The sequence below is a fragment of the Lactuca serriola genome, chromosome 5 (assembly GCF_051521515.1).
Source record: "Lactuca serriola cultivar US96UC23 chromosome 5, Lser_US96UC23_V15, whole genome shotgun sequence".
Taxonomy (NCBI): Eukaryota; Viridiplantae; Streptophyta; class Magnoliopsida; order Asterales; family Asteraceae; genus Lactuca; species Lactuca serriola.
This window is the reverse complement of record NC_136412.1, coordinates 112322424-112350242: the sequence shown is the minus strand read 5'-3', so window position 1 is coordinate 112350242 and position 27819 is coordinate 112322424. Positions and strand designations below refer to the sequence as shown.

Below are 27819 nucleotides of genomic sequence, written 5' to 3'. Positions count from 1 at the left end.
ATCTTTTAATTCATTAGTTCCAAAATAGAAGTCTATGCAAATTAAGCAAAACTTTGATGAACATTTTTTGATTCTTTTTTTTTTTGAAAAGAGCCAAAGCTCAGCAAACTTTATTAAAAAGAATAAAAGAATACAAATACAAATAAAATAAAGAACAACCCAAAAACACTACTCAATCCAACCTATCCATAACCAACTTCCTAACCATTTTTTAACCCCCTCAATAAACCTCCAAATACCCCAAAAAACCCTAAAATTCATGAGACTACACCAAGGACTTATTGAATGTGGGAAAAAAGGTAACTTCAACCCCTTGCAAATTTTATACCACTTAACAACATTATAACCAATGCAAGGGGAAAGGCCCTTAAAAAAACCACAGTCCAACAGTGAAGATTTAAAAACCAAATCCATAAAGGTCCAATCCCAAACATACTAAAGCCAAATTTAATGAACCAAAAAACATAAGACACATTAAACAAATTCCACTGCAGAAACTTCACGATATCAAACCAGCATCTTCTTCTTCCTATCAGCTCTTGTATCCACCCTCTGTTGCTCCATCTAATATCCTTTATCATCACAATATAACTCCTCAAATTGAACCTCCTGCTATACGCAATCCCAACTTCAACAAGCTTGATGATCATCAGCAATAAGATCATCCTGCAGTCAAAAAACAAGAAATAGATGGAGCACCAAAACCACCGTAAAATTAGAACCAGTTGCAGACTAGACATGGCATCAATCACATGTCTAGGATTTTCCATTTGAATATTCTCAAAAAAGATCATATCCAAATACAAAATCCCAAAGGTACAAATCACATGATTCAAGAGCAAGCTCTTAATCCAGTGAATTAATCCGTCAATTTCTTGATAACCATCAATTCCTTTAAATCTGCCTTTCCGAAAATACCCCCAATACAAATCTCCCATAAAGGCAACCAAATTAACCATCAATCCCATATCAACCCAAATGTCTAAACAGATAGAACCATCACCGAAAACCCAGACAGAGACCTTCATTTTTTTACAGAAATTGCTTCCAAATATACCCCAGGACTGTAACACTTCCTCACTGACCATAATATTCATTTTCCTCAACCCTATCAACTTCAATTTAATTTCATTCTCAATACATGAAATCACTCCTCTATCCGAATTTCTCAAATTACAAAAAATCCTCAAATTTCTTTCTTTCCAAATATGATAAACACAACTAGCCAACACCCATTTTTTGATCAAATTCTCAACAGATCTAGACTTTAAACCAGAACACATTTTAAGAACTAAATCATTCCAATTGGAATAAGAAACATCAATCCCAGTCTTGGAACAACAATGATTCCAAATAGCATTCGAGAACTCACATTGGAAGAAAAGATGATCATGCGAATCTGAAATGATTAAACAGAAAGGACATAGCAAAGAACCTGAATTCTCCCATATTTTAACTCGATCTTGAGTCTTCAATCTATTCAACACAGCAAGCCACAAAATAAAAGCATTCCTGGGAATACAATTCCCATACCAAACACAGTTAGCCCAACTAACATTGTCTCCAAAATTATTAATATCTCTCCAAACTTGCTTGCAAGAAATTTTTTTACTCAAGCCTTTCATATCCCTCCAAACAATCATATCCCTATTATTTCCAATATTACAAAACATGGGCCCATCTTTCAATAGATGTAGTCTTCGTGATTTAGCAAAGCTTTGATGAGCATTCGTTAATTCTTGAGCTCCACAGTAGAAATTTATGCAATTTAGCAAAGCTTTGATGAGCATCATTTAATTCTTGAGTTCCACAATAGAAGTTTGTGCAATTTAAGTAAAGCTTTGATGAAAACTGTTTGATTATTGAGTTCCACAGTAGAAGTCTATGCAATTTAGCAAAGAATTGATGAGCATTGTTTAATTTCTGAGTTCCACAATAGAAGTAGTCTTTGCAATCTAGCAAAGCTTTAATGGACATTGTTTAATTCTTGAGTTCCAGATTAGAAGTGTATGCAATTTAAGCAAAGCTTTGATGAGCATTGTTTCATTCTTGAGTTCCACATTAGAAGTCTATGGAATTTAGCAAAGTTTTGATGATCATTGTTTAATTCTTGAGTTCCACAACTGATGTCGTCTTCGCAATTTAGCAAAGCTTTGAGGAACATTGTAAAATTCATAAGTTCCATAGTGGAAGTTTATGCAATTCAAGCAATGCTTTGATGAGCATTGTTTATTTCTTGAGTTCCGCATTAGAAGTCTATGCAATTTAGCAAAGCTTTGATGAGCATTGTTTAATTCGTGAGTTCCACAATAGAAGTAGTCTTCGCAATTTAGCAAAGCTTTGATGAGCATTTATTCTTAATTTCCGCAATAGAAGTCTATGCAATTTAAGCAAAACTTTGATGAGCATTGTTTGATTCTTGAGTTCCACAATAGAAGTCTATGCAATTTAAGCAAAACTTTGATGAGCATTGTTTGATTCTTGAGTTCCGCAATAGAAGTCTATGCAATTTAGCGAAGCTTTCATGAGTGTTGTTTCATTCTTAGGTTCCACATTAAAAGTCTATGCAATTTAGCAAATCTTTGATGAGCATCTTTTAATTCATTAGTTCCAAAATAGAAGTCTATGCAAATTAAGCAAAACTTTGATGAACATTGTTTGATTCTTGAGTTCCACAAAATAAGTCTAGGGAATTTTTCAAAGCTTTGATGAGCATTGTTTCATTCTTGGGTTCCACCTTAGAAGTCTATGCAATTTAGTAAAGCATTGATGAGCATTGTTTAATTCTTAAGTTCCACAATAGAAGTAGTCTTTGCAATTTAGCAAAGCTTTGATGAGCATTGTGTAATTCTTGAGTTCCACAATAGAAGTCTATGCTATTTAAGCAAAGCTTTGATGAGCATTATTTCATTCTTTAGTTCCACATTAGAAGTCAATGCAATTTAACAAAGCTTTCATAAGCATTGTTTAATTCTTGACTTCCACATTAGAAGTCTATGGAATTTAGCAAGGTTTTGATGTTCATTGTTTAATTCTTGAGTTTCACAACATATGTCGTCTTCACAATTTAGCAAAGCTTTAAGGAGCATTGTAAAATTCTTGAGTTCCATAATGGAAGTTTATGCAATTCAAGCAATGTTTTGATGAGCATTGTTTATTTCTTGAGTTCGACATTAGAAGTCTATGCAATTTAGCAAAGCTTTGATGAGCATTGTTTAATTCGTGAGTTCCACAATAGAAGTAGTCTTCGCAATTTAGCAAAGATTTGATGAGCATTTATTCTTAACTTCCACAATAGAAGTCTATGCAATTTATGCAAAACTTTGATGAGCGTTCTTTGATTTTTGAGTTCCACAATAGAAGTATATGAAATTTAGCGAAGCTTTCATGAGCGTTGTTTCATTCTTGGGTTCCACATTAGAAGTCTATGCAATTTAGCAAAGCTTTGATGAGCATATTTTAATTCATTAGTTCCAAAATAGAAAGTCTATGCAAATTAAGCAAAACTTTGATGAACATTGTTTGATTCCTGAGTTCTATAATATAAGTCTTGGGAATTTTTCAAAACTTTGATGAGCATTGTTTCATTCTTGGGTTCCACCTTAGAAGTCTATGGAATTTAGCAAAGCATTGATGAGCATTGTTTAATTCTTAAGTTCCACAATAGAAGTAGTCTTTGCAATTTAGAAAAGCTTTCATGAGCATTGTGTAATTCTTGAGTTCCGCAATAGAAGTCTATGCTATTTAAGCAAAGCTTTGATGAGCATTATTTCATTCTTTAGTTACACATTAGAAGTCAATTCAATTTAACAAAGCTTTGATAACCATTGTTTAATTGTTGAGTTCCACGATAAAAGTCATCTTCGAAATTTAGCAAAGCTTCGAAGAGCATTGTTTAATTCTTTAGTTCCACAACAGAAGTCTATACAATTTCAGCAAAGCTTTGATGAACGTTGTTTCATTATTGAGTTTCACATTAGAATTCTATACAATTTAGCAAAGCTTTGACGAGCATTCCTTAATTCTTGAGTTCCACAATAGATGAGTCTTCGCGATTTAGCAAAGCTTTTATGAGCATTGTTTAATTCTTGAGTTCCACAGTAGAAATTTATGCAATTTAGCAAATATATGATGAGCATCGTTTAATTCTTGAGTTCCACAATAGAAGTATTATCAATTCAAACAAAGCTTTGATGAGAATTGTTTGATTCTTGAGTTCCACAATAGAAGTCTATGCAATTTAGCAAAGCTTTGATGAGGATTGTTTCGTTCTTGGGTTCCACATTGGAAGTCTATGCAGTTTAGCAAAGCATTGATGAGCATTGTTTAATTTTTGAGTTCCACAATAGAAGTAGTCCTTGCAATATAGCAAAGCTTTAAGGAACATTGTTTAATTCTTGAGTTCCACAAAAAAAAGTGTATGCAATTTAAGCAAAGCTTTGATTAGCATTGTTTCATTCTTGAGTTCAACATTAGAAGTCTATGGAATTTAGCAAAGTTGTGATGATCATTGTTTAATTCTTGAGTTCCACAACAGATGTCCACTACGTAATTTATCAAAGTTGTCATGAGCGTTGTAAAATTATTGAGTTCCTCAATAGAAGACTATACAGTTTAAGCAATGCTTTGATGAGCATTGTTTATTTCTTAAGTTCCACATTAGAAGTCTATGCAATTTATCAAAGGTTTGATGAGCATTGTTAATATCACACCTCGAAAACCAAAGGCGGAAACATTTCCGGGGTTGACTCCACGTTGAGTATCAAATCCAATGCTAATCAAAGTAAACAACCATTACATTACATATATATATATATATATATATATATATATATATATATATATATATATATATATATATGAAAGTTTACATTTGTTTCAAAAGAAAATTATACAAGTGTGATACATAGTATATAAGAACAAAATGAGACGAGTCTTCTACACACTCCGTCTTCACCAAAAGAGATCTCCGGGTACCTGTCTAATGCGGACCTGAGAATACAAGCACTTTGAAAATCAGCATAAAGCTGGTGAGTTCATAAGATGTTTGTTTTCTGAAAAATGTACCAGTTTCCTTTAGTTTTCCGAAAAGGTTTGTTATCCAAGAAAATCCCATATTTTCTTATGTAAAACAGTTTAGTTATCTTTCATTACCAGTTCAATTACTTGTTATATGTTACCCCAGGAAAACCCCATATTTTCCTAAATGCAAGACCGATTGAATATCACAGAGTATAGGTTAATACACAAAACTATATATTGAAAATCATGGGATTACTTTCCCGTATTAGATATAAAATACATTGATATATGTTAACTGTAGATGGAAAGTGTTTTGAAAACCATGGGACTAACATCCCGTACTAGATACAAGATTGTTTGATATACATGAAAATATAGATTGAATACCATGGGACTATCATCCCAGACTAGATACAAGATAGTTTGATATATATATATGACAATATAGATTGAAAACCATGGGACTACCGTCCCGGACTAGACATAGATTCAAAACCATGGGATTCTCATCCCGTACTAGATATAGTTTCAAAACCATGGGACTACCATCCCGTACAAGATATAGGTTGAAATCATGGGACTATTATCCCGTACTAGATATAAGTTAAAAACCATGGGACTACCATCCTGTAGAAGATATATATTGAAATCATGGGACTATCGCCCCGTACTAGATATAAGATATATACATACTAAAAACCATAGGAATAACATCCCGCACTAGATACAAGATCAATAGATTGAAAACCATGGGACTATCATCCCGTACTAGATATGGAAACTATAGATAGAAAGTAGATATGGAATCGAAACAAAGTCAAAACCAAACCCAAAGCGAAACCGTGAATAAACTTATATTAATACATATTGTGAGTCGGGTAACCACGCCGATACGACAACGAGACCTCCTTGACGCTTGTCAGACGTCGGACGATTATCCTGAATTTGTCACCCCAGGCGTGCCCGCCTAACTGTAGCTAGCAGTTAAGGTGTGGGATTGTCAGTCTCGAATAGATCTATTCACAAATTCCACGCTCTCCCTCCAGGAGACTCTGGTTACACTTCCGGAGAGGATTTACTGATAACCCAAAGGGTAATGACAAAACTCACAAGCTAGTACTAAATTATTCACAGCGTTCTCATACGACATCAAACATACAAAAGATTATGAAACATAATACAGTGAATATAGATACATACAATGAAACTATCTGGCAATACATTCAAATGAAATGGAGATAAACTGAATCAGACATAGTTTATCTAATAAGTTTATATACATATCAGTACGTGATGAAACAAGAACTAAAGAACCCCAAATTATTCCCAATATAATTTGATTAGTTTGGTTATTTCCTTAACTGAAATTCATATAGATGTAGTTGATAAATCATCCCTTATGCTCAGCATAATACATAAGGGGTAATAATATTTATAAGTTTGCCAGATATTTATTGAAATAAATTAATGTTAAGTTTGGAAAACATTTGTAGTTTGCTTGTATTCCCCCCTGAAAACATTGAAAAATCATTGAAAAAGGGTAGGGGTATGAACTCACCGGACAAGAAACGTGTCTGCTTGGATCCTAAACGTCGTTTCTGGGTTTGCAAACGCACGAGGTTCCTATGAATTATGAAAAGATACATATTTGTATCTAATTAGGACTTAGATTATTTATTTGGTAGAGACAAACACTTCTAGTCCCGGAAACACCCCATTACAAGTGTTTGGAAGGACCCGGGTGGCATTTGAAGTCACATAAGGCTTGGATATGGAGTTTACTCTTCAAGAGTAAACTCACACAAGAGATTTCGGCTCTAATGACCCCCTCCCCATGAGTTTACGGCCGTAAACTCATGGTGGGGTGTTTTATGATGCAAAATGGTCTTATATCACTTGGGAAAATTTGCTAGGATCAAATCTAGAGCCTTGGAATGGATTAAACATAATTATGGACCATTTATTGGAGTTTACGGGAGTGAACTTGGAGTTTACGGCCGTAAACTCCCCCACACATAGAATCCTTAATGTATTGGTCCTTAGACAATCACATGTGATTCCAATGATTTTTCCCAAGCCTTGTATGGATTTTTAGGGGACTTTTAGCATGGATTTTGGAGTTTACGGCCCATGAACCCCCTCATGGCCGTGAACTCCTTAGATGGGGGATTTAATATGTTTTAAGGTCCAAATCTTGTTTGTGGTCACTTCTAGAATTTATCCCAAGGCTTATGGTGTGTGTAAATGGCATTTTAACACACTAAAAGGAGTTTACTCTCCATGTTAATGAGTTTACGGCCCAAGCATGTTCTTGGGTAGTAAACTCATGTTTACTCCTCTAATTTAATGTTCAAGGTTTTCCAAGGCCAAATCCAATATTCTACAATTCATATCTAAGCTTCAATGGAGTTTTGGAAGGGTTAAAGGGCATAAAAACCCCATTTATATGAGTTTACGGCCCAAGCATGCTCTTGGGAAGTAAAATCATGTTTACTCTTCAAAATCCATGTTTAAGGCATTCTAAGTCCATTCCATTAAGCCATTAAGCCATATCTAAAGTCTAATTGTGGTTTGGAAGGGTTTTATTGCTCAAAAATCCCATTTATATGAGTTTACGGCCTAGGACTGTTCTAGGGCCACAAACTCATGATAATGGTCCTAATCCATGGTTTAAACTCGAATTTGAGGGCCTAAGATGTTATACTAGGAGTTAGGGTAGTTACCTTGGTGATTTGGAGCTTAAATTTGATGATTTTGGACCCTTAAACTTGGTTTGAGGAGAGAGGTTAGAGAGACAGTAGAGAGAGGAAGCAAAAGCTTCAAATGAAAGTTTGAACACGTTTAAATAGGTCTCAAAACTTGGACACGGAGGAATTCTACCCGATACCGGCATTAAACGGGGCTTTTGGTCGCACCCGATTAAGTTTCCGTAACCCGGCGAGGATGTTTCTAAAATTTCTGAAATAAACATTTTGGGCTAATTTCATGAGTTCCTAAGGGGTTTGGACACTCATTAGATTATAATAAACATATAAGTTTAAATAATTTAACCCAAAACAAAATCAGAACGAATTGATAAACGACGAATTTTTACGGGTAGAACGGGTTTTCGGCGATGGACAATTTCAGGTTGTTACATTATCCCCCCGTTAGAGGGAATTTCGTCCCGAAATTCAAAGATTAAGATATAGATCATGAATTGGAACAAGATACGAATGGATTTGTTGCCTCGGATCTTCATGCTCCCAAGTGGAATCGGGTCTCCGCGTGGCATTCCAATGAACCCTCAATATCGGGACGCGACTTGGTTTTGCACATTGACTCTCTCAATCCATGATCTCAAATGGTTCTCCCATGGAGGTTCCAAACCTCGATGACTTCGGTCTCCTAAAAGGAATCACTAGGGTTTCGTTGGGTAGATACTTCTAAGTATTCGAGACGTGAAGTGCTGGATGGATGCTACTAAGTTCTAAGGGCGGCCGAGGTTTGAAGGCTACGAAATCGATTCTACGAGGATCACGAAGGGTCTAATGTATCACAAGGGAAGTATTTTACACTTCTCAAAGCATATCATGATTTTCTAGGATAAAGCCTTCAATAGGACACATGCTCCAACAGGATGGCACATCTTCGTGGAGTCGAATAGCTAAGGGTCTGATGGTTCTAGAAGAAAATTCTGGGTATGTTTGCGATAATAATCGATGGGACCCAAGAATCGACAGGTTTCTATGGGTATCTCTGGTGCCGACTAATTCCCTATCGCCTTAGTTTTTGGAAAGGTTCACGAGTATGACTGCTTTGCTTAGCTACATGATCAAGGGAAATGATTTGACCGAAGGATACCACTACTAACTCGTAGTAATCATATCAATCCTTGGTCACCGTCTTGGACACGTCTTTCTTACTGAGGTTTGGTTACGAGGTAGTTCCAGAGATTAGGCCGGTGCGAGACTAGACTAGACGTTCGGAAGGAATTCTCAGGAATCCTTCGGGAAAGACATTTAGGGAAAAGAGCTGCAGACTTCTCGTTTCCCGATGATCACAGGAACGAGGGATGCGCGACAATTCCTATAGGGAAAACTTTTTGAGCTTTAATGCACGAAATGATATGAAGGTTTGGTGCCAAAGATCACAAGAGTCGGGTCGGGGGATAGATCTAGACGGGCGACTCTTTTGAAACCAAGAATAACGACATGAATGAGACTCGGTCATTACATGTCAAACATAACATCAAAGCATTTCATGAAAAGTTTCCCATTAAATCGAGTGGAACAGAATAATCCTCCGGACTGAGAATACAATCTATAGGTACGAAGTTAGCGTTCTCTTATTTCACTAGTTAGCCGTCTCGAAGGTACACATTTTTGATTACAAACGAATGATTAAGTTCAGAAAGGTGTTCGAATAGATAGATAACAGGTTTCCCTTTTATTACTGGAATCGAAAAGAGTTGCGGGTATAAGAGGTGTCAAAGAGGAGTATACCTGCGGTGACAGTGGGATCAGCGGTTGTCTCCTCTCGTCCTATTGCTAGGACTCTTCCGGTGTTGCTAGTTGTTGCTGCCTTGGGGAAGTTTCTTTTGAAGTGCCCTACTTCGCCACAACTGTAGCAGGCTGGACTGATTCCCGTTCTGGATGATTGGTTTGTTGATTTAGCTGGTTTTCTGCAGGTTCGAGCAAGGTGGACCTTCTTACCATAATTGTCACAGATTCTTTCGCGACATGGACCAGGGATACGGTGATGGTAGCTGCACTTACCGCACCAAGGAAGGGTACCGGTGTATCCACTGGTAGGAGTTTGGGTCGTGGACCCGGCAGCTGAAACAGCAACAGGGGCAGTAGTAGCATGGACTGCTACTGTTTGTTGTTTCTTAGAAGACCCTTGCGTACTTTGGGCCTTCCACTTATTCCAAAATTTCTTTTTTACTTCCACCTCCACTTGTGACTGGCTCGGGGGTGGTAGCCTCCTCATCAGAGATGTCTTCATAATAGATCAGGGTTTGCGCAAGACATTTAGCTCAGTCATAGGTGTTTGGCTTCGTAGCCAAGACATTCCCTTTTGTTGGCTGGGTCAACCCCCAGATGAATTTCTCAATCTTTTTACTCTCCGGGGTAACCATTCTCGGGCAGAGTAATGCCAGGTCATCGAATCTTGAAGTATAAGCAGCTATATCGGAACCCTTCATCTTAAGGTTCCAGAGTTCGTGTTCTAGCTTCTGTATTTCACCTCGAGGGCAATACTCTACGAGCAGAAGCTCCTTCATAGCTTCCCAACCCATAGTATTTGCTACAGGTAGAGTTAAGGATTTGACTCGGCCGTTCCACCAAGTTAGGGCTTTGTTAAGGAAGGTGCAGGCGGCAAACTTTACTTTGTCAGACTCCGAACAGGCGCATATTTCAAAGATTGATTCGATTTTCTTGAACTATCGAGTGAGGGAAATGACACCTCCGGTGCCATCAAAGGATGTGGGTTTCGCGTTCATGAAATCTTTATAGGAACCCTCTTTTCGGTGTCCCTGACTGTTCTCTGGGTTTTGGGTTTGAGTATCACCTCCCGAACCACTGGAACCACTGGTGTTCAATTGAGACATAGCAGCTGCCACCGCGGCGGTAACAGCTGCCTGAAATGCCACGAGGTCAATTTCAGGAGGAGGTGGTGGCGGAGGGTTGTTGGTGTTCTTCGAGCTGGGTCTCTTTCTTGGAGGCATCGTGATCTAAAAAGATCAGGAAAGAGAGGATCATAAGTCCTCTAAATTGAATCAAGAGATATGGAACAGGGGATATCTCATCAAGACAGATATAACATCATATTAAGCGATAAAGTAGGAAAGAGTTATCAAGCCATATAATTTTATCGCTAGAGGAATGATCAAGGAACAACGCGTATACGAGGATTTTCTACAAAGGATTTACTCGAGAAATACTCCTATAGTATTTCATGATTCGTTGCAATGACGACTCGTTGTTTGGGGTATTGGGTAAGTTTTAGGTACGCTGTGTACCACAGTCACTCCCAAGCACATGTTGGCCGTGTCTCGAATGAGTATAGTTGGCCAGGCTATATTGATCCTAGACACGACTACATAACTGCCCAGGTTTAACCGCAGCGTACAACACCCATTTACTTATGTTTTGTTCTACTTGTAGTTACGGATCTCGACGGTTCGGTATACTTGTATACTTTTGAAAATACTTATATTTTGAAGGATACTTTTAGTTCAGAGCACTTAGGCCCTTTAGTGTTTATAGTTTTATACCATGTAAGGTTTGGTATACTCCGTTCACTATAAACAAGGGCTCTGATACCAATCTGTCACACCCCGAAAACCAAAGGCGGAAACATTTCCGGGGTTGACTCCACGTTGAGTATCAAATCCAATGAACATAGAAATCAAAGTAAACAACCATTACATTACATATATATATATATATATATATATATATATATATATATATATATATATATATATACATATATATATATATATATATATATATATATATATATATATATATATGAAAGTTTACATTTGTTTCAAAAGTAAATTGTACAAGTGTGATACATAGTATATATATATATATATATATATATATATATATATATATATATATATATATATATATGAAAATTTACATTTGTTTCAAAAGTAAATTGTACAAGTGTGATACATAGTATATAAGAACAAAATGAGACGAGTCTTCTACACACTCCGTCTTCACCAAAAGAGATCTCCGGGTACCTGTCTAATGCGGACCTGAGAATACAAGCAGTTTGAAAATCGGCATAAAGCTGGTGAGTTCATAAGATGTTTGTTTTCTGAAAAATGTACCAGTTTCCTTTAGTTTTCCGAAAAGGTTTGTTATCCAAGAAAATCTCATATTTTCTTATGTAAAACAGTTTAGTTATCTTTCATTACCATTTCAATTACTCGTTATATGTTACCCCAGGAAAATCCCATATTTTCCTAAATGCAAGACCGATTGAATATCACAGAGTATAGTTTAATACATAAAACTATATATTGAAAATCATGGGATTACTTTCCCGAATTAAATATAAAATACATTGATATACGTGAACTGTAGACGGAAAGTGTTTTGAAAACCATGGGACTAACATCCCGTACTAGATACAAGATAGTTTGATATACATGAAAATATAGATTTAATACCATGGGACTATCATCCCGGACTAGATACAAGATAGTTTGATATATATGACAATATAGATTGAAAACCATGGGACTACCGTCCCGGACTAGACATAGATTCAAAACCATGGGATTCTCATCCCGTACTAGATATAGTTTCAAAACCATGGGACTACCATCCCGTACAAGATATAGGTTGAAATCATGGGACTATTATCCCGTACTAGATATAAGTTAAAAACCATGGGACTACCATCCCGTAGAAGATATATATTGAAATCATAGGACTATCGCCCCGTACTAGATATAAGATTTATACATACTAAAAACCATAGGAATAACATCCCGCACTAGATACAAGATCAATAGATTGAAAACCATGGGACTATCATCCCGTACTAGATATGGAAACTATATATAGAAAGTAGATATGGAATCGAAACAAAGTCAAAACCAAACCCAAAGCGAAACCGTGAATAAACTTATATTAATACATATTGTGAGTCGGGTAACCATACTGATACGACAACGAGACCTCCTTGACACTTGTCAGACGTCGGACGATATACAGAATTTGTCACCCCAGGCGTGCCCGCCTAAATGTAGCTAACAATTAAGGTGTGGGATTGTCAGTCCCAAATAGATCTATTCACAAACTCCACGCTCTCCCTCCAGGAGACTCTGGTTACACTTCCGGAGAGGATTTACTGATAACCCAAAGGGTAATGACAAAACTCACAAGCTAGTACTTAATTATTCACATGGTTCTCATACGACATCAAACATACAAAAGATTATGAAACATAATACAGTGTATATAAATACATACAATGAAACTATCTGGCAATACATTCAAATGAAACGGAGATAAACTGAATCAGACATAGTTTATCTAATAAGTTTATATACATATCAGTACGTGATGAAACAAGAACTAAAGAACCCCAAATTATTCCCATAATAATTTGATTAGTTTGGTTATTTCCTTAACTGAAATTCATATAGTTGTAGTTGATAAATCATCCCTTATGCTCAGCATAATACATAAGGGGTAATAATATTTATAAGTTTGCCAGATATTTATTGAAATACATTAATGTTAAGTTTGGAAAACATTTGTAGTTTGCTTGTATTCCCCCCTGAAAACTTTGAAAAATCATTGAAAAAGGGTAGGGGTATGAACTCACTGGACGAGAAACGTGTCTGCTTGGATCCTAAACGTCGTTTCTGGGTTTGCAAACGCACGAGGTTCCTATGAATTATGAAAAGATACATATTTGTATCTAATTAGGACTTAGATTATTTATTTGGTAGAGACAAACACTTCTAGTCGCGGAAACACCCCATTACAAGTGTTTGGAAGGACCCGGGTGGCATTTGAAGTAACATAAGGCTTGGATATGGAGTTTACTCTTCAAGAGTAAACTCACACAAGAGATTTCGGCCCTAATGACCCCCTCCCCATGAGTTTACGGCCGTAAACTCATGGTGGGGTGTTTTATGATGCAAAATGGTCTTATATCACTTGGGAAAATTTGCTAGGATCAAATCTAGAGCCTTGGAATGGATTAAACATAATTATGGACCATTTATTGGAGTTTACGGCAGTAAACTTGGATTTTACGGCCGTAAACTCCCCCACACATAGAGTCCTTGATGTATTGGTCCTTAAACAATCACATGTGATTCCAATGATTTTTCCCAAGCCTTGTATGGATTTTTAGGGGACTTTTAGCATGGATTTTGGAGTTTACGGCCCATGAACTCCCTCATGGCCATGAACTCCTTAGATGGGGGATTTAATATGTTTTAAGGTCCAAATCTTATTTGTGGTCACTTCTAGAATATATCCCAAGGCTTATGGTGTGTGTAAATGACATTTTAACACACTAAAAGGAGTTTACTCTCCATGTTAATGAGTTTACGGACCAAGCATGTTCTTGGGTAGTAAAGTCATGTTTACTCATCTAATTTAATGTTCAAGGTGTTCCAAGGCCAAATCCAATATTCTACAATTCATATCTAAGCTTCAATGGAGTTTTGGAAGGGTTTAAGGGCATAAAAACCCCATTTATATGAGTTTACGGCCCAAGCATGCTCTTGGGCAGTAAACTCATGTTTACTCTTCAAAATCCATGTTTAAGGCATTCTAAGTCCATTCCATTAAGCCATTAAGCCATATCTAAGGTCTAATTGTGGTTTGGAAGGGTTTTGTTGCTCAAAAACCCCATTTATATGAGTTTACGGCCTAGGAATTTTCTAGGGCCGTAAACTCATGATAATGTTCCTAATCCATGGTTTAAACTCGAATTTGAAGGCCTAAGATGTTATACTAGGAGTTAGGGTAGTTACCTTGGTGATTTGGAGCTTAAATTTGATGATTTTGGACCCTTAAACTTGGTTTGAGGAGAGAGGTTAGAGAGAGATTAGAGAGAGGAAGCAAAAGCTTCAAATGAAAGTTTGAACACGTTTAAATAGGTCTCAAAACTTGGAAACCGTGGAATTCTACCCGATACCGACATTAAACGGGGCTTTTGGTCGCACCCGATTAAGTTTTCGTAACCCGGCGAGGATGTTTCTAAAATTTCTGAAATAAACATTTGGGGCTAATTTCATGAGTTCCTAAGGGGTTTGGACACTCATTAGATTATAATAAACATATAAGTTTAAATAATTTAACCTAAAACGAAATCGGAACGAATTGATAAACGACGAATTTTTATGGGTAGAACGGGTGTTCGGCGATGGACAATTTCGGGTTGTTACAGTTTAATTCTTGAGTTCCACAATAGAACTAGTCTTCGCAATTTAGAGAAGCTTTGATGAGCATTTCTTTATTCTTGACTTCCACAAAAGAAGTTTATCTAGTTTAAGCAAAGCTTTGACGAGCATTGTTTCATTCTTAAGTTCCACATTATAAGTCAATGCAATTTAACAAAACTTTGATGAGCATGGTTTAATTCTTGATTTCCACAGTAGAAGTCTATGCAATTAAAACAAAGCTATAATGAGCATTGTTTGATTCTTTTTTTTTTGATGAGCATTGTTTGATTCTTGAGTTCCACAATAGAAGTCTATACAATTTAGCGAAGCTTTCATGAGCATTGTTTCATTCTTGGGTTCCACATTAGAAGTCCATGCAATTCAGCAATGCTTTGATTAGCATTATTTAATACTTGAGATCCACAATAGAAATCTATGCAATTTAGCAAAGCTTTGATGAGCATCTTTTAATTCATGAGTTCGAAAATAGAAGTCTATGCAATTTCAGCAAAACTATGATGAGCATTGTTTGATTCTTGAGTTCCACAATATAAGTCTATGCAATTTACCAATGCTTTGATAAGCATTGTTTCATTCATGGGTTCTACCTTAGAATTTTATGTAATTTAGCAAAGCATTGATGAGCATTGTTTAATTCTTGAGTTCCACAATAGAACTAGTCTTTGCAATTAGCAAAGCTTTGATGAGCATTGTTTAATTCTTGAGATCCACAATAGAAGTTTATGCAATTTAAGCAAAGCTTTGATGAGCATTATTTCAATATTTAGTTCCACATTAGAAGTCAATGGAATTTAAGAAAGCTTTGATAACTATTGTTTAATTCTTCAGTTGCACAATAAAAGTCCTCTTCGCAATTTAGCAAAGCTTCGAAGAGCATTGTTTAATTCTTGAGTTCCACAACAGAAGTGTATACAATATCAGCAAAGCTTTGACGACAACATTCTTGAGTTCCACATTAGAAGTCTATGCAATTTAGCAAAGCTTTGATGAGCATCATTTAATTCTTTATTTCCACAACAGAAGTCTATGCAATTTTAGCAAAGCCGTGATAAGCATCGTTTGATTCTTTATTTCCACAATAAAAGTCTATGCAATTTACCGAAGCTTTCATGAGCATTATTTCATTCTTGGGTTCCACATTAGAAGTCTACGCAATTTAGCAATGTTTTGATCAGCATTGTTTAATACTTTAGTTCCACAATAGAAATCTATACAATTTAGCAAAGCTTTGATGAGCATCTTAAAATTCATGAGTTCCAAAATAGAAGTCTATGCAATTTAAGCAAAACTTTGATGAGCATTGTGTTATTCTTGAGTCCCACAATATAAGTCTATGCAATTTAGCAAACCTTTGATGAGCATTGTTTCACTATTGGGTTCCACCTTAGATGTCTATGCAATTTCACAAAGCATTGACGGATATTGTTTAATTCTTGAGTTCCACAATAGAAGTAGTCTTTGCAATTTAGCGAAGCTTTAATGAGCATTTTTAAATTCTTGAGTTCCACAATATAAGTCAATGCAATTTAAGCAAAGGTTTGATGAGCGTTATTTCATTCTTTAGTTCCAGATTAAAAGTCAAAGCAATTTAACAAAGCTTTGATAACAGTAGTTTAATTCTTGAGTTTCACAATAAAAGTCGTCTTCACAAATTAGCAAAATCTTCGAAGAGCATTGTTTAATTTTGAGTTCCACAATAGAAGTCTATACAATTTTGTAACAACCCGAAATTTCATGTCACTTCTTGTACCACAACTTGTAATTCAATCCGATCAACCCGACGTCATTTTCAATTTCGTTTTCAAATTCGTTGTTTTATTAAGTCATTAGTTTTAATAATTTAAAATGACTTAATGGGTGTCTTAATACATTTAGAAATCATTTTAACACCCAACTTTAGTGATCGGAATATTTCTAGAAATTACCGTATCGGGTTACGGTAACTCAATCGGGTACGACCAAAAACCTCATTCAACGTCGGTATCGGGTAGAATTCTATAGTGTCCAAATCCCAAACACTATATAAACATGTTTAAGACTCCATTTGAAGCCTTTGGCCAATTTCTCACTAAACTCTTACAACCTCTCTCCTCCAAGCTAGAATTAAGGTCCAAATCTCAAGTTTAAGGCTTCAAATCTTTAAGGTAACCCCTCTAGCATGTTATTCAACATCTTTAGCCTTCAAATTGATGAATTAATGGAGTTTTGGGGTCAAGAACATGAGTTTACGGCCAAGGAGCAAGCTTGGGTCGTAAACTCCATTTTATGGGGTTTTAAGCTCTTAAACTCCTTCCAAAACTCAATTGGACTTTAGATGTGGCTAAGGGACTTTAAGATATGGAATCTAAACAATTAAAACATGAACTTTGTGAAGTTTGAAGGAGTTTACGGCCAAGGAGCATTCTTGGGCCGTAAACTCAATAATCTAGGGTTTTTATGCCTTTAAACCCTTCCAAATCACTTCTATGGCTTAGATATGAATTATAGGACCTTGGATATAGCATTTGGCCACTTGAATCATAACTTTTGAGGGACTTATTTGAGTTTACGGCCAAGGGGAATGCTTGGGCCGTAAACTCCCTAAAACATGGCATAATTTCATTTCTAAGGTGTTAGAAAGCCATCCAACACCACCAAAAGCCTTGGAATAAATTAAGGGACCAACCAACAATAGTTTAAGGGACTTAAACACAACATTTGTGGGTTTTCTAAGAGTTTACGGCCAAGGCTTGTTCTTGGGCCGTAAACTCCAAAATTTTTGGTGTTAGAATGCAAACTAAACACCCCTAAAGCCTTTAGATGAATTTTAGAAGCCCTTCTATGCAAGTTTTAGACCTTGAAACACATTATATCACTCTATATTAGAGTTTACGGCCATGAAGAGGGTCTCATGGGCCGTAAACTCCATAACACCCCTCAAATGTCCCATAAAACTCATACTAGGTCTTGGAATAAATCCTATTAATCACATGTGATTGTTTTAAGCATCAAAAACTATCTTTTTCATGGGTAAAGGAGAGTTTACGGCCTTAGAACATACCTTTAGGCCGTAAACTCCAAAAAGTGTGTTAAATGGTGTTCTAAATTCATTTCAAGGCTTGAAAAATTAACTAAAATCACATGTGATTGTCCTTTGTAGCTTAAACTAACCATTCTTGGCCATGGGTGAGTTTACGGCCGTAAACTCTAAGAGTATGGCCGTAAACTCATGTTTAAATGTTGTAAACTTATTCCAAGTGTCCCAAGGCATTTTAGTTAAATCATTCTAGCATTTCCCATGTCCATGTAAGCCATTTAAGCCATTTAAACACCCAAAACCACACTCACATGAGTTTACGGCCGTAAACTCATGTATGTGTGTGTTTTGTGGGTGTAAACTCATTTAAATGTTTACATATGGAGAGTAAACTCAAGTCCCAAGTCCCTAGTGCCTTTACTCATCCTTAAACGCCACCCGGGTCACTCCAAACGCTCATTTTAAGGTGTTTAACCTCATTGGAGTGTAATGTTCCATATGATTAGTGAATGTATCCCTAATTGTATATATATGGACATTATTTCATTTTACATAGGGTCATCGCGAGTAATCAAACCCCGAACCAACGTCTAGCATTCAAAACCGACACGTTTCCGAGTCCGGTGAGTTCATACCCCTACCATTTTCACTATTTTTCACTGTTTTCAGGGGGGGACACAAGGTAAGTACAAGGGTTTCTTATACTCAAATCTATTTTTCGTGTGTGTGTTTCACATTACATATGCTTTTAATACTGATATACGTAACTGATAACCAGTAGAACATACAGCTCACTTGAACATTTATTTGTGAAATGAGTTTTATAAACTGTTGTGTTTTATATATTTCACAAATGGTTCCCACACTTTATCAGTTAAAAGCATGACATTATAATACATGAATATTATAATTCGTACACTGTCTTGTCCTCGGTAACATTCCACAGAGGTACGCGAATGGAGGATTATCCTATTATTACTAGTAAATTTGTTATTCTGTATGATTGGAGACACGTCCTCGGCGAACACTCCACAGAGATACGCGAGTGGAGGACTACACCCGTAACCAGAATCTCTGGGATTTAGAGAGCGTGACTTGAGTGTATAGATCTATACGGGGCTGACTACCCCACACCTGGCTGCTAGCTACAGCCGAATCGAAATGGTTCAAGGGTGACGAAAGTCATAAGGATTGTGGACTACTTATTGCCACAGGTTCAGCCTTTAGTATGGTTATGGAACTCGCAACTAGGATAACAGAGATTTACTTATAGTAATAATGAACCACATACTACATTTTACAGATGACCAGGATTCGGTTTACATCTTTTACATCTTTTATATCTTTTACATCTTTTACAAATGATAACCAACATTCAGGAAGGTATGGGACCTTCCTGGGGAAAAACTTTGTACATAACCAGGTTTGATAGAATACATCTTTTACATTGAAAACCAACATACAGGAAAGCATGGGGCATTCCTGGGTAACAGTCACATAACCAGAAAAGTGTAACCAATTGTAAATTATTACATCTTTTACAATAACTAACTATTCAGGAAAGTATGGGACTTTCCTGGGAATACACTGATACATTTTCAGAAACAGAAAGGAAACATAAACATTTTCACAAAACAAAACTACTTATGAACTCACCAGCTTTATGCTGATTTTCAAACCGCTTGTGTTCTCAGGTCAGCGTTAGAACAGGTACCCGGAGATTTCTTTTGATCAGAAGATGGAGTACATGAAGATCCGTTTCATTTTGTCTATATATACTATGTATCACAACTGTACAAACTTTTCTTTTGAAACAACTGTAAAACTTTATTATGTAAATTAATGGTTGTTTTACTTTACTTACTATGTGCATTGGATTTGATACTCAACGTGAAGTCAACCCCGGAAATGTTTCCGCCTTCGGTTTTCGGGGTGTGACAGATTGGTATCAGAGCCCTTGTTTATAGTGAATAAAGTATTCCAAACCTTACATGGTATAAAACTATAAACACTAAAGGGCCTAAGTGCTCTGAAATAAAAGTATCTCCAGACTATAAGTATTTTCAAAAATATACAAGTATACCGAACCGTCGAGATTCGTATCTATAAGTAGAACAAAACATAAGTAAATGGGTGTTGTGTATTGCAGTTAAACGTGGGCAGTTATGTAGTCGTGTCTAGGGTCAATATAGCCTGGCCAACTATATTCATTCGAGACACGGCCAACATGTGCCTGGGAGTGATTGTGGTACGTAGCATGCCTAAAACTTACCCAATATCCCAAACAACAAATCGTCGCTGCAGCGAACCATGAAATACTATGGGAGTATTTCTCGAGCCAATCCTTTGTAGGAGTTATTGTATACGTGTTATTCTTTGATTATTACTCTAGTGATAAAATGTTCTATCTTGATAATTCCTTTCTACTTTATCGCTTTGTATGATGCTATATTTGCCTTGAAGAGATATCTCCTGTCCCATATCTCTTGATTCAATTCAGAGGACTTATGATCCTCTCTTTCTTGATCTTTTTAGATCAAGATGCCTCCAAGAAAAAGACCCAGCTCAAAGAACAACGATAATCCCTCTTCGCCGCCACCCCCTCCCCAGTTTGACCTAGCATCACTCCAGACGATGATGACAGCTGCAATGGTAGCAGCTATGTCGCAAATGAACTCTAATGGTTCAGGAGGTGGTTCTCAATCTCAAAACCCTGAAGGTAGTCAAGGGCACCAAAGAGGAAATTCTTATAAGGATTTCATGAACGCGAAACCAACATCCTTTAATGGCACTGGAGGTGTCATATCCCTATCCCGATGGTTCGAGAAAATCGAGTCCATCTTCGAAATCTGTGCTTGTGCAGAGTCTGATAAAGTTAAATTTGCGGCTTGTACCTTCGAGGATAAAGCCTTGACTTGGTGGAATGGCCGAGTCAAATCTCTGACCTTACCCGTAGCCAATGCCATGGGCTGGGAGGCCATGAAAGAACTTCTCATTGCTGAGTATTGCCCCCGTGGCGAAATGCAAAAATTAGAGCACGAGCTTTGGAATTTGAAGATGAAAGGTTCTGACATTGCTGCGTATACTTCCCGATTCGATGATCTCGCACTTCTCTGCCCGGGATTAGTCACTCCTGAAAACAAAAAGATCGAAAGGTTCGTTTGGGGATTATCTCAACCGACAAAGAGTCATGTTTTGGCTGCTCGTCCGAATACTTATGATAGTGCCAAGACTTTAGCTCAAATTCTGATTGATCACAGCGACGACGTTAAGGAAATCACTACCACTTCTGAACTGACTCAAAGGAGTGGTGAAAAGAGGAAATTCTGGAAAAAGAAGAAGGGTCAATCTTCTCAAGGATCTTCCAAGAAGCAACAGACGGTAGCAGTCCATGCTACTACTGTTACTCCTGTTACTGCAGTTTCTGTCATGGGATCCACAGCCTCAACTCCTACCAGCCGATATGTTGGTAACCTCCCTCTCTGTGAAAAATGCAAGTATCACCACAACCCTGGTCCCTGTCGAGAACTATCTTGTACTAATTGTGGTAAGAAAGGACACATTGTTCGATACTGCAAAGCTCCGACTCATTCAGCAAATCAATCCTCTGGAACAGGTGTTGGTCAAGCCTGTTATAATTGTGGTGAAGCCGGGCACTTTAAAAGGAACTGCCCCAAGAAGACTACTGCTGGCAACACAGGAAGGGTTCTTGCTATGGGACGAGAAGAAGCAGTTGCCGATCCCAATGTTGTCTCGGGTATGTTTCTTCTCGACAACTCGTATGCTAATATTCTTTTCGATTCGGGCGCTGAAAGAAGTTTTATTAGTCATGCATTCAAACATAACCTAAAACATAATTCCCAACCACTAACTGAAATGTTTACCGTCGAAATGGCAAACGGAGAGAAAGAAAGTGCGAGTGAGGTATTCGTAGATTGCATTCTTACCTTAAACGACCATTCGTTCCCTGTCGATCTTATGCCAGTATCCATAAAGAGCTTTGATGTCATTATTGGCATGGATTGGTTGAGCCCCAATCATGCAGATATCCTTTGCTTCGAAAAAGCCATCCGTCTTAACCTTCCTTCTGGTCAAACTCTAGTGATCTATGGCGACAAACTCGATTCCAACCTTCGTATCATCTCCTGCATCAAAGCTCAGAAACTCCTGCGTAAGGAGTGTGTTGCATTCTTGGCTCACGTAATCAACGAAAATCAAGAAGTTAAAAACCTCGCGAGCATCCCCGAGGTCTGCAATTTTCCTGATGTGTTTCCCGAAGAGCTTCCAGGAATCCCTCCTGAGCGTCAGGTCGAGTTTCGTATTGACCTAATTCCTGGGGCTACTCCTGTAGCGAAGTCTCCGTACCACTTAGCTCCAGCAGAGATGCAGGAGCTATCCAGTCAACTTAACGAGTTGCTTAGCAAGGGATTCATCAGACCGAGTTCCTCACCCTGGGGAGCCCCGGTTTTGTTTGTCAAGAAGAAGGATGGATCCTTTCGAATGTGTATAGATTATCGTGAATTAAACAAGTTGACTGTTAAGAACCGATATCCTCTTCCACCTATAGATGACCTCTTCGATCAACTTCAGGGAGCCAGTTACTTCTCTAAGATAGACCTTAGGTCAGGGTACCATCAGTTGCGAGTTCATGAAAGTGATGTGCCCAAAACAGCTTTCAGGACTCGATATGTACACTACGAGTTCGTAGTGATGCCCTTCGGTTTAACCAACGCACCGGCAGTGTTCATGGATCTGATGAACCGGGTGTGTCGTCCTTATTTGGATAAGTTTGTCATAGTATTCATCGATGACATACTCGTATATTCCCGAAGTGAAGAAGACCACAAACAACACTTGAGGCTAGTGTTGGAGACCCTGCGATCCGAGAAATTATACGCAAAGTTTTCAAAATGTGAGTTCTGGATTCGGAAGGTAACCTTCCTTGGTCACGTAGTAAGTGAAGAGGGTATTCATGTCGATCCTTCCAAGATTAAGGCAATAGAGAATTGGTCAGCACCGAAAACATCCACAGAAATTCGTCAATTCTTGGGTCTCGCCGGCTACTATCGACGATTCATTCAGAACTTTTCAAAAATCGCCAAACCTTTAACCACTCTAACACAGAAAGGTGTATCCTTTTGTTGGAGTGATAAACAAGAAATTGCATTCCAAACATTGAAGAAAGCCTTATGTAGCGCGCCTATTCTGTCTTTGCCCGAAGGGACAGAGGATTTCGTCGTCTACTGTGATGCATCTAATCAAGGTTTAGGCTGTGTGCTTATGCAAAGAGGAAAGGTGATTGCCTACGCCTCAAGGCAGTTGAAAGCACACGAGGTCAACTATACTACACACGACTTGGAACTAGGAGCTGTAGTCTTTGCATTAAAGATTTGGAGACATTATCTTTACGGAACCAAGTGCACGATCTTCACTGACCATAAGAGCCTACAACATATCTTTGACCAAAAAGACTTGAACATGAGACAAAGGCGATGGGTAGAATTACTCAGTGATTATGAGTGTGAAATCCGTTACCATCCCGGCAAGGCCAATGTGGTAGCAGATGCCCTTAGCCGAAAGGAGAATACCAGCAACAAAGTGAAGAGTCAGTCGATAATCATCCATTCCAACCTACCCATGCAAATCCGAGAAGCTCAGTTAGAAGCCCTGAAACCCGAGAACATGACAACTGAAGCTTTAAGAGGGATGGAAAAGAAACTTGAGATCAGAAGTGACGAAATCCATTGTTTTATGGATCGAATATGGATTCCCAAGTCCGGAGGATTTAGAGAATTAGTCATGGAGGAAGCACACAGAACCAAATACTCTGTTCACCCGGGCTTTGACAAGATGTACGTAGATCTCAAGAAACAATATTGGTGGCCAAAAATGAAAGCTGAGATAGCTACATTTGTGAGCAAGTGCTTGACTTGCGCCAAAGTCAAAGTCGAACATCAGAAACCTTCAGGTCTGCTTCAACAACCCGAAATCCCCGAGTGGAAATGGGAGATGATTACCATGGATTTCATCACCAAACTACCCAAGTGTTCTAGTGGGTACGATACCATTTGGGTAATTGTTGATCGTTTGACGAAATCCGCTCACTTCATTCCAATTAAAGAATCATACAAGATGGAAAGACTTGCGCGAATCTACATCCAGGAGGTAATACGTCTACACGGTGTACCTGTATCCATTATCTCTGATCGAGATAGCAGGTTTACCTCCAGATTCTGGCAATCCCTTCAGAAAGCCCTTGGAACCAAACTAGATATGAGCACGACATATCATCCACAGACCGATGGTCAAAGCGAGAGAACAATCCAAACCCTGGAAGACATGCTTAGAGCATGTGTCATCGACTTTGGAAAATCATGGGATACACATCTATCTTTGATCGAATTCTCGTACAACAACAGTTACCACACCAGCATTAGGGCTGCCCCGTTCGAAGCCCTATACGGTCGCAAGTGCAGATCCCCTCTGTGCTGGGCAGAGGTAGGAGATATACAGTTAGCCAAGAGTCGAGTCCCCGACAGCGCACTCACTGGTCCTGAGATCATCCGTGAGACCACTGAGAAAATTATCAAAATCTGTGAACGACTAAAGGCCTCGCGCGATCGTCAGAAGAGTTACGCTGATAATCGTCGGAAACCACTAGAATTCCAGGTTGGGGACCGTGTACTGTTGAAGGTCTCGCCCTGGAAAGGCACTGTACGTTTCGGTAAACGTGGGAAACTTAATCCGAGGTACATTGGACCTTTTGAAATCATCGCCAGAGTTGGTCCGGTAGCCTATAAGCTTCATTTACCTCACGAACTTAGTAACATCCATCCTGTCTTTCATGTTTCAAACCTCAAGAAGTGCTTATCCGATGAAACTCTAGTAATTCCATTAGACGAGATTGAGATCGATGAAAACCTCAACTTTGTGGAGGAACCAATTGAAATCATGGATCGAGAAGTCAAACGTACGAAACAGAGTCGCATCCCGTTGGTGAAGGTTCGCTGGAATGCCAGGCGAGGACCGGAGTTCACTTGGGAGCGAGAAGACTCGATGCAACAGAAATATCCACAACTCTTTTCTAATCCATGATTTGTATCTTGTCTTGTGTTTAAACTTTGAATTTTGGGACGAAATTCCCTCTAACGGGGAGATAATGTAACAACCCGAAATTTCATGTCACTTCTTGTACCACAACTTGTAATTCAATCCGATCAACCCGACGTCATTTTCAATTTCGTTTTCAAATTCGTTGTTTTATTAAGTCATTAGTTTTAATAATTTAAAATGACTTAATGGGTGTCTTAATACATTTAGAAATCATTTTAACACCCAACTTTAGTGATCGGAATATTTCTAGAAATTACCGTATCGGGTTACGGTAACTCAATCGGGTACGACCAAAAACCTCATTCAACGTCGGTATCGGGTAGAATTCTATAGTGTCCAAATCCCGAACACTATATAAACATGTTTAAGACTCCATTTGAAGCCTTTGGCCAATTTCTCACTAAACTCTTACAACCTCTCTCCTCCAAGTTAGAATTAAGGTCCAAATCTCAAGTTTAAGGCTTCAAATCTTTAAGGTAACCCCTCTAGCATGTTATTCAACATCTTTAGCCTTCAAATTGATGAATTAATGGAGTTTTGGGGTCAAGAACATGAGTTTACGGCCAAGGAGCAAGCTTGGGCCGTAAACTCCATTTTATGGGGTTTTAAGCTCTTAAACTCCTTCCAAAACTCAATTGGACTTTAGATATGGCTAAGGGACTTTAAGATATGGACTCTAAACAATTAAAACATGAACTTTGTGAAGTTTGAAGGAGTTTACGGCCAAGGAGCATTCTTGGGCCGTAAACTCAATAATCTAGGGTTTTTATGCCTTTAAACCCTTCCAAATCACTTCTATGGCTTAGATATGAATTATAGGACCTTGGATATAGCATTTGGACACTTGAATCATAACTTTTGAGGGACTTATTTGAGTTTACAGCCAAGGGGAATGCTTGGGCCGTAAACTCCCTAAAACATGGCATAATTTCATTTCTAAGGTGTTAGAAAGCCATCCAACACCACCAAAAGCCTTGGAATAAATTAAGGGACCAACCAAAAATAGTTTAAGGGACTTAAACACAACATTTGTGGGTTTTCTAAGAGTTTACGGCCAAGGCTTGTTCTTGGGCCGTAAACTCCAAAATTTTTGGTGTTAGAATGCAAACTAAACACCCCTAAAGCCTTTAGATGAATTTTAGAAGCCCTTCTATGCAAGTTTTAGACCCTGAAACACATTATATCACTCTATATTAGAGTTTACGGCCATGAAGAGGGTCTCATGGGCCGTAAACTCCATAACACCCCTCAAATGTCCCATAAAACTCATACTAGGTCTTGGAATAAATCCTATTAATCACATGTGATTGTTTTAAGCATCAAAAACTATCTTTTTCATGGGTAAAGGAGAGTTTACGGCCTTAGAACATACCTTTAGGCTGTAAACTCCAAAAATTGTGTTAAATGGTGTTCTAAATTCATTTCAAGGCTTGAAAAATTAACTAAAATCACATGTGATTGTCCTTTGTAGCTTAAACTAACCATTCTTGGCCATGGGTGAGTTTACGGCCGTAAACTCTAAGAGTATGGCCGTAAACTCATGTTTAAATGTTGTAAACTTATTCCAAGTGTCCCAAGGCATTTTAGTTAAATCATTCTAGCATTTCCCATGTCCATGTAAGCCATTTAAGCCATTTAAACACCCAAAACCACACTCACATGAGTTTACGGCCGTAAACTCATGTATGTGTGTGTTTTGTGGGTGTAAACTCATTTAAATGTTTACATATGGAGAGTAAACTCAAGTCCCAAGTCCCTAGTGCCTTTACTCGTCCTTAAACGCCACCCGGGTCACTCCAAACGCTCATTTTAAGGTGTTTAACCTCATTGGAGTGTAATGTTCCATATGATTAGTGAATGTATCCCTAATTGTATATATATGGACATTATTTCATTTTACATAGGGTCATCGCGAGTAATCAAACCCCGAACCAACGTCTAGCATTCAAAACCGACACGTTTCCGAGTCCGGTGAGTTCATACCCCTACCATTTTCACTGTTTTTCACTATTTTCATGGGGGAAAACAAGCTAAGTACAAGGGTTTCTTGTACTCAAATCTATTTTTCGTGTGTGTGTTTCACATTACATATGCTTTTAATACTGATATACGTAACTGATAACCAGTAGAACATACAGCTCACTTGAACATTTATTTGTGAAATGAGTTTTATAAACTGTTGTGTTTTATATATTTCACAAATGGTTCCCACACTTTATCAGTTAAAAGCATGACATTATAATACATGAATATTATAATTCGTACACTGTCTTGTCCTCGGTAACATTCCACAGAGGTACGCGAATGGAGGATTATCCTATTATTACTAGTAAATTTGTTATTCCGTATGATTGGAGACACGTCCTCGGCGAACACTCCACAGAGATACGCGAGTGGAGGACTACACCCATAACCAGAATCTCTGGGATTTAGAGAGCGTGACTTGAGTGTATAGATCTATACGGGGCTGACTACCCCACACCTGGCTGCTAGCTACAGCCGAATCGAAATGGTTCAAGGGTGACGAAAGTCATAAGGATTGTGGACTACTTATTGCCACAGGTTCAGCCTTTAGTATGGTTATGGAACTCGCAACTAGGATAACAGAGATTTACTTATAATAATAATGAACCACATACTACATTTTACAGATGACCAGGATTCGGTTTACATCTTTTACATCTTTTATATCTTTTACATCTTTTACAAATGATAACCAACATTCAGGAAGGTA

General features: G+C 37.8%; 1 protein-coding gene across 1 annotated transcript in view; it reads right to left on the bottom strand.

Annotated features, from left to right (window-relative positions):
• Positions 1 to 630: 630 nt before the first annotated feature.
• LOC145049744 (uncharacterized) overlaps positions 631 to 27819 on the bottom strand; it is a 49679-nt gene continuing 22490 nt past the window's right edge. The window contains exons 2-3 of the mRNA XM_078998110.1: positions 723 to 1022; positions 631 to 666 (exon numbers count right to left, since the gene is read on the bottom strand). Of these exons, the coding sequence (XP_078854236.1) occupies positions 631 to 666; positions 723 to 1022 (336 nt within the window). The remainder of the gene's footprint in view (positions 667 to 722; positions 1023 to 27819) is intronic.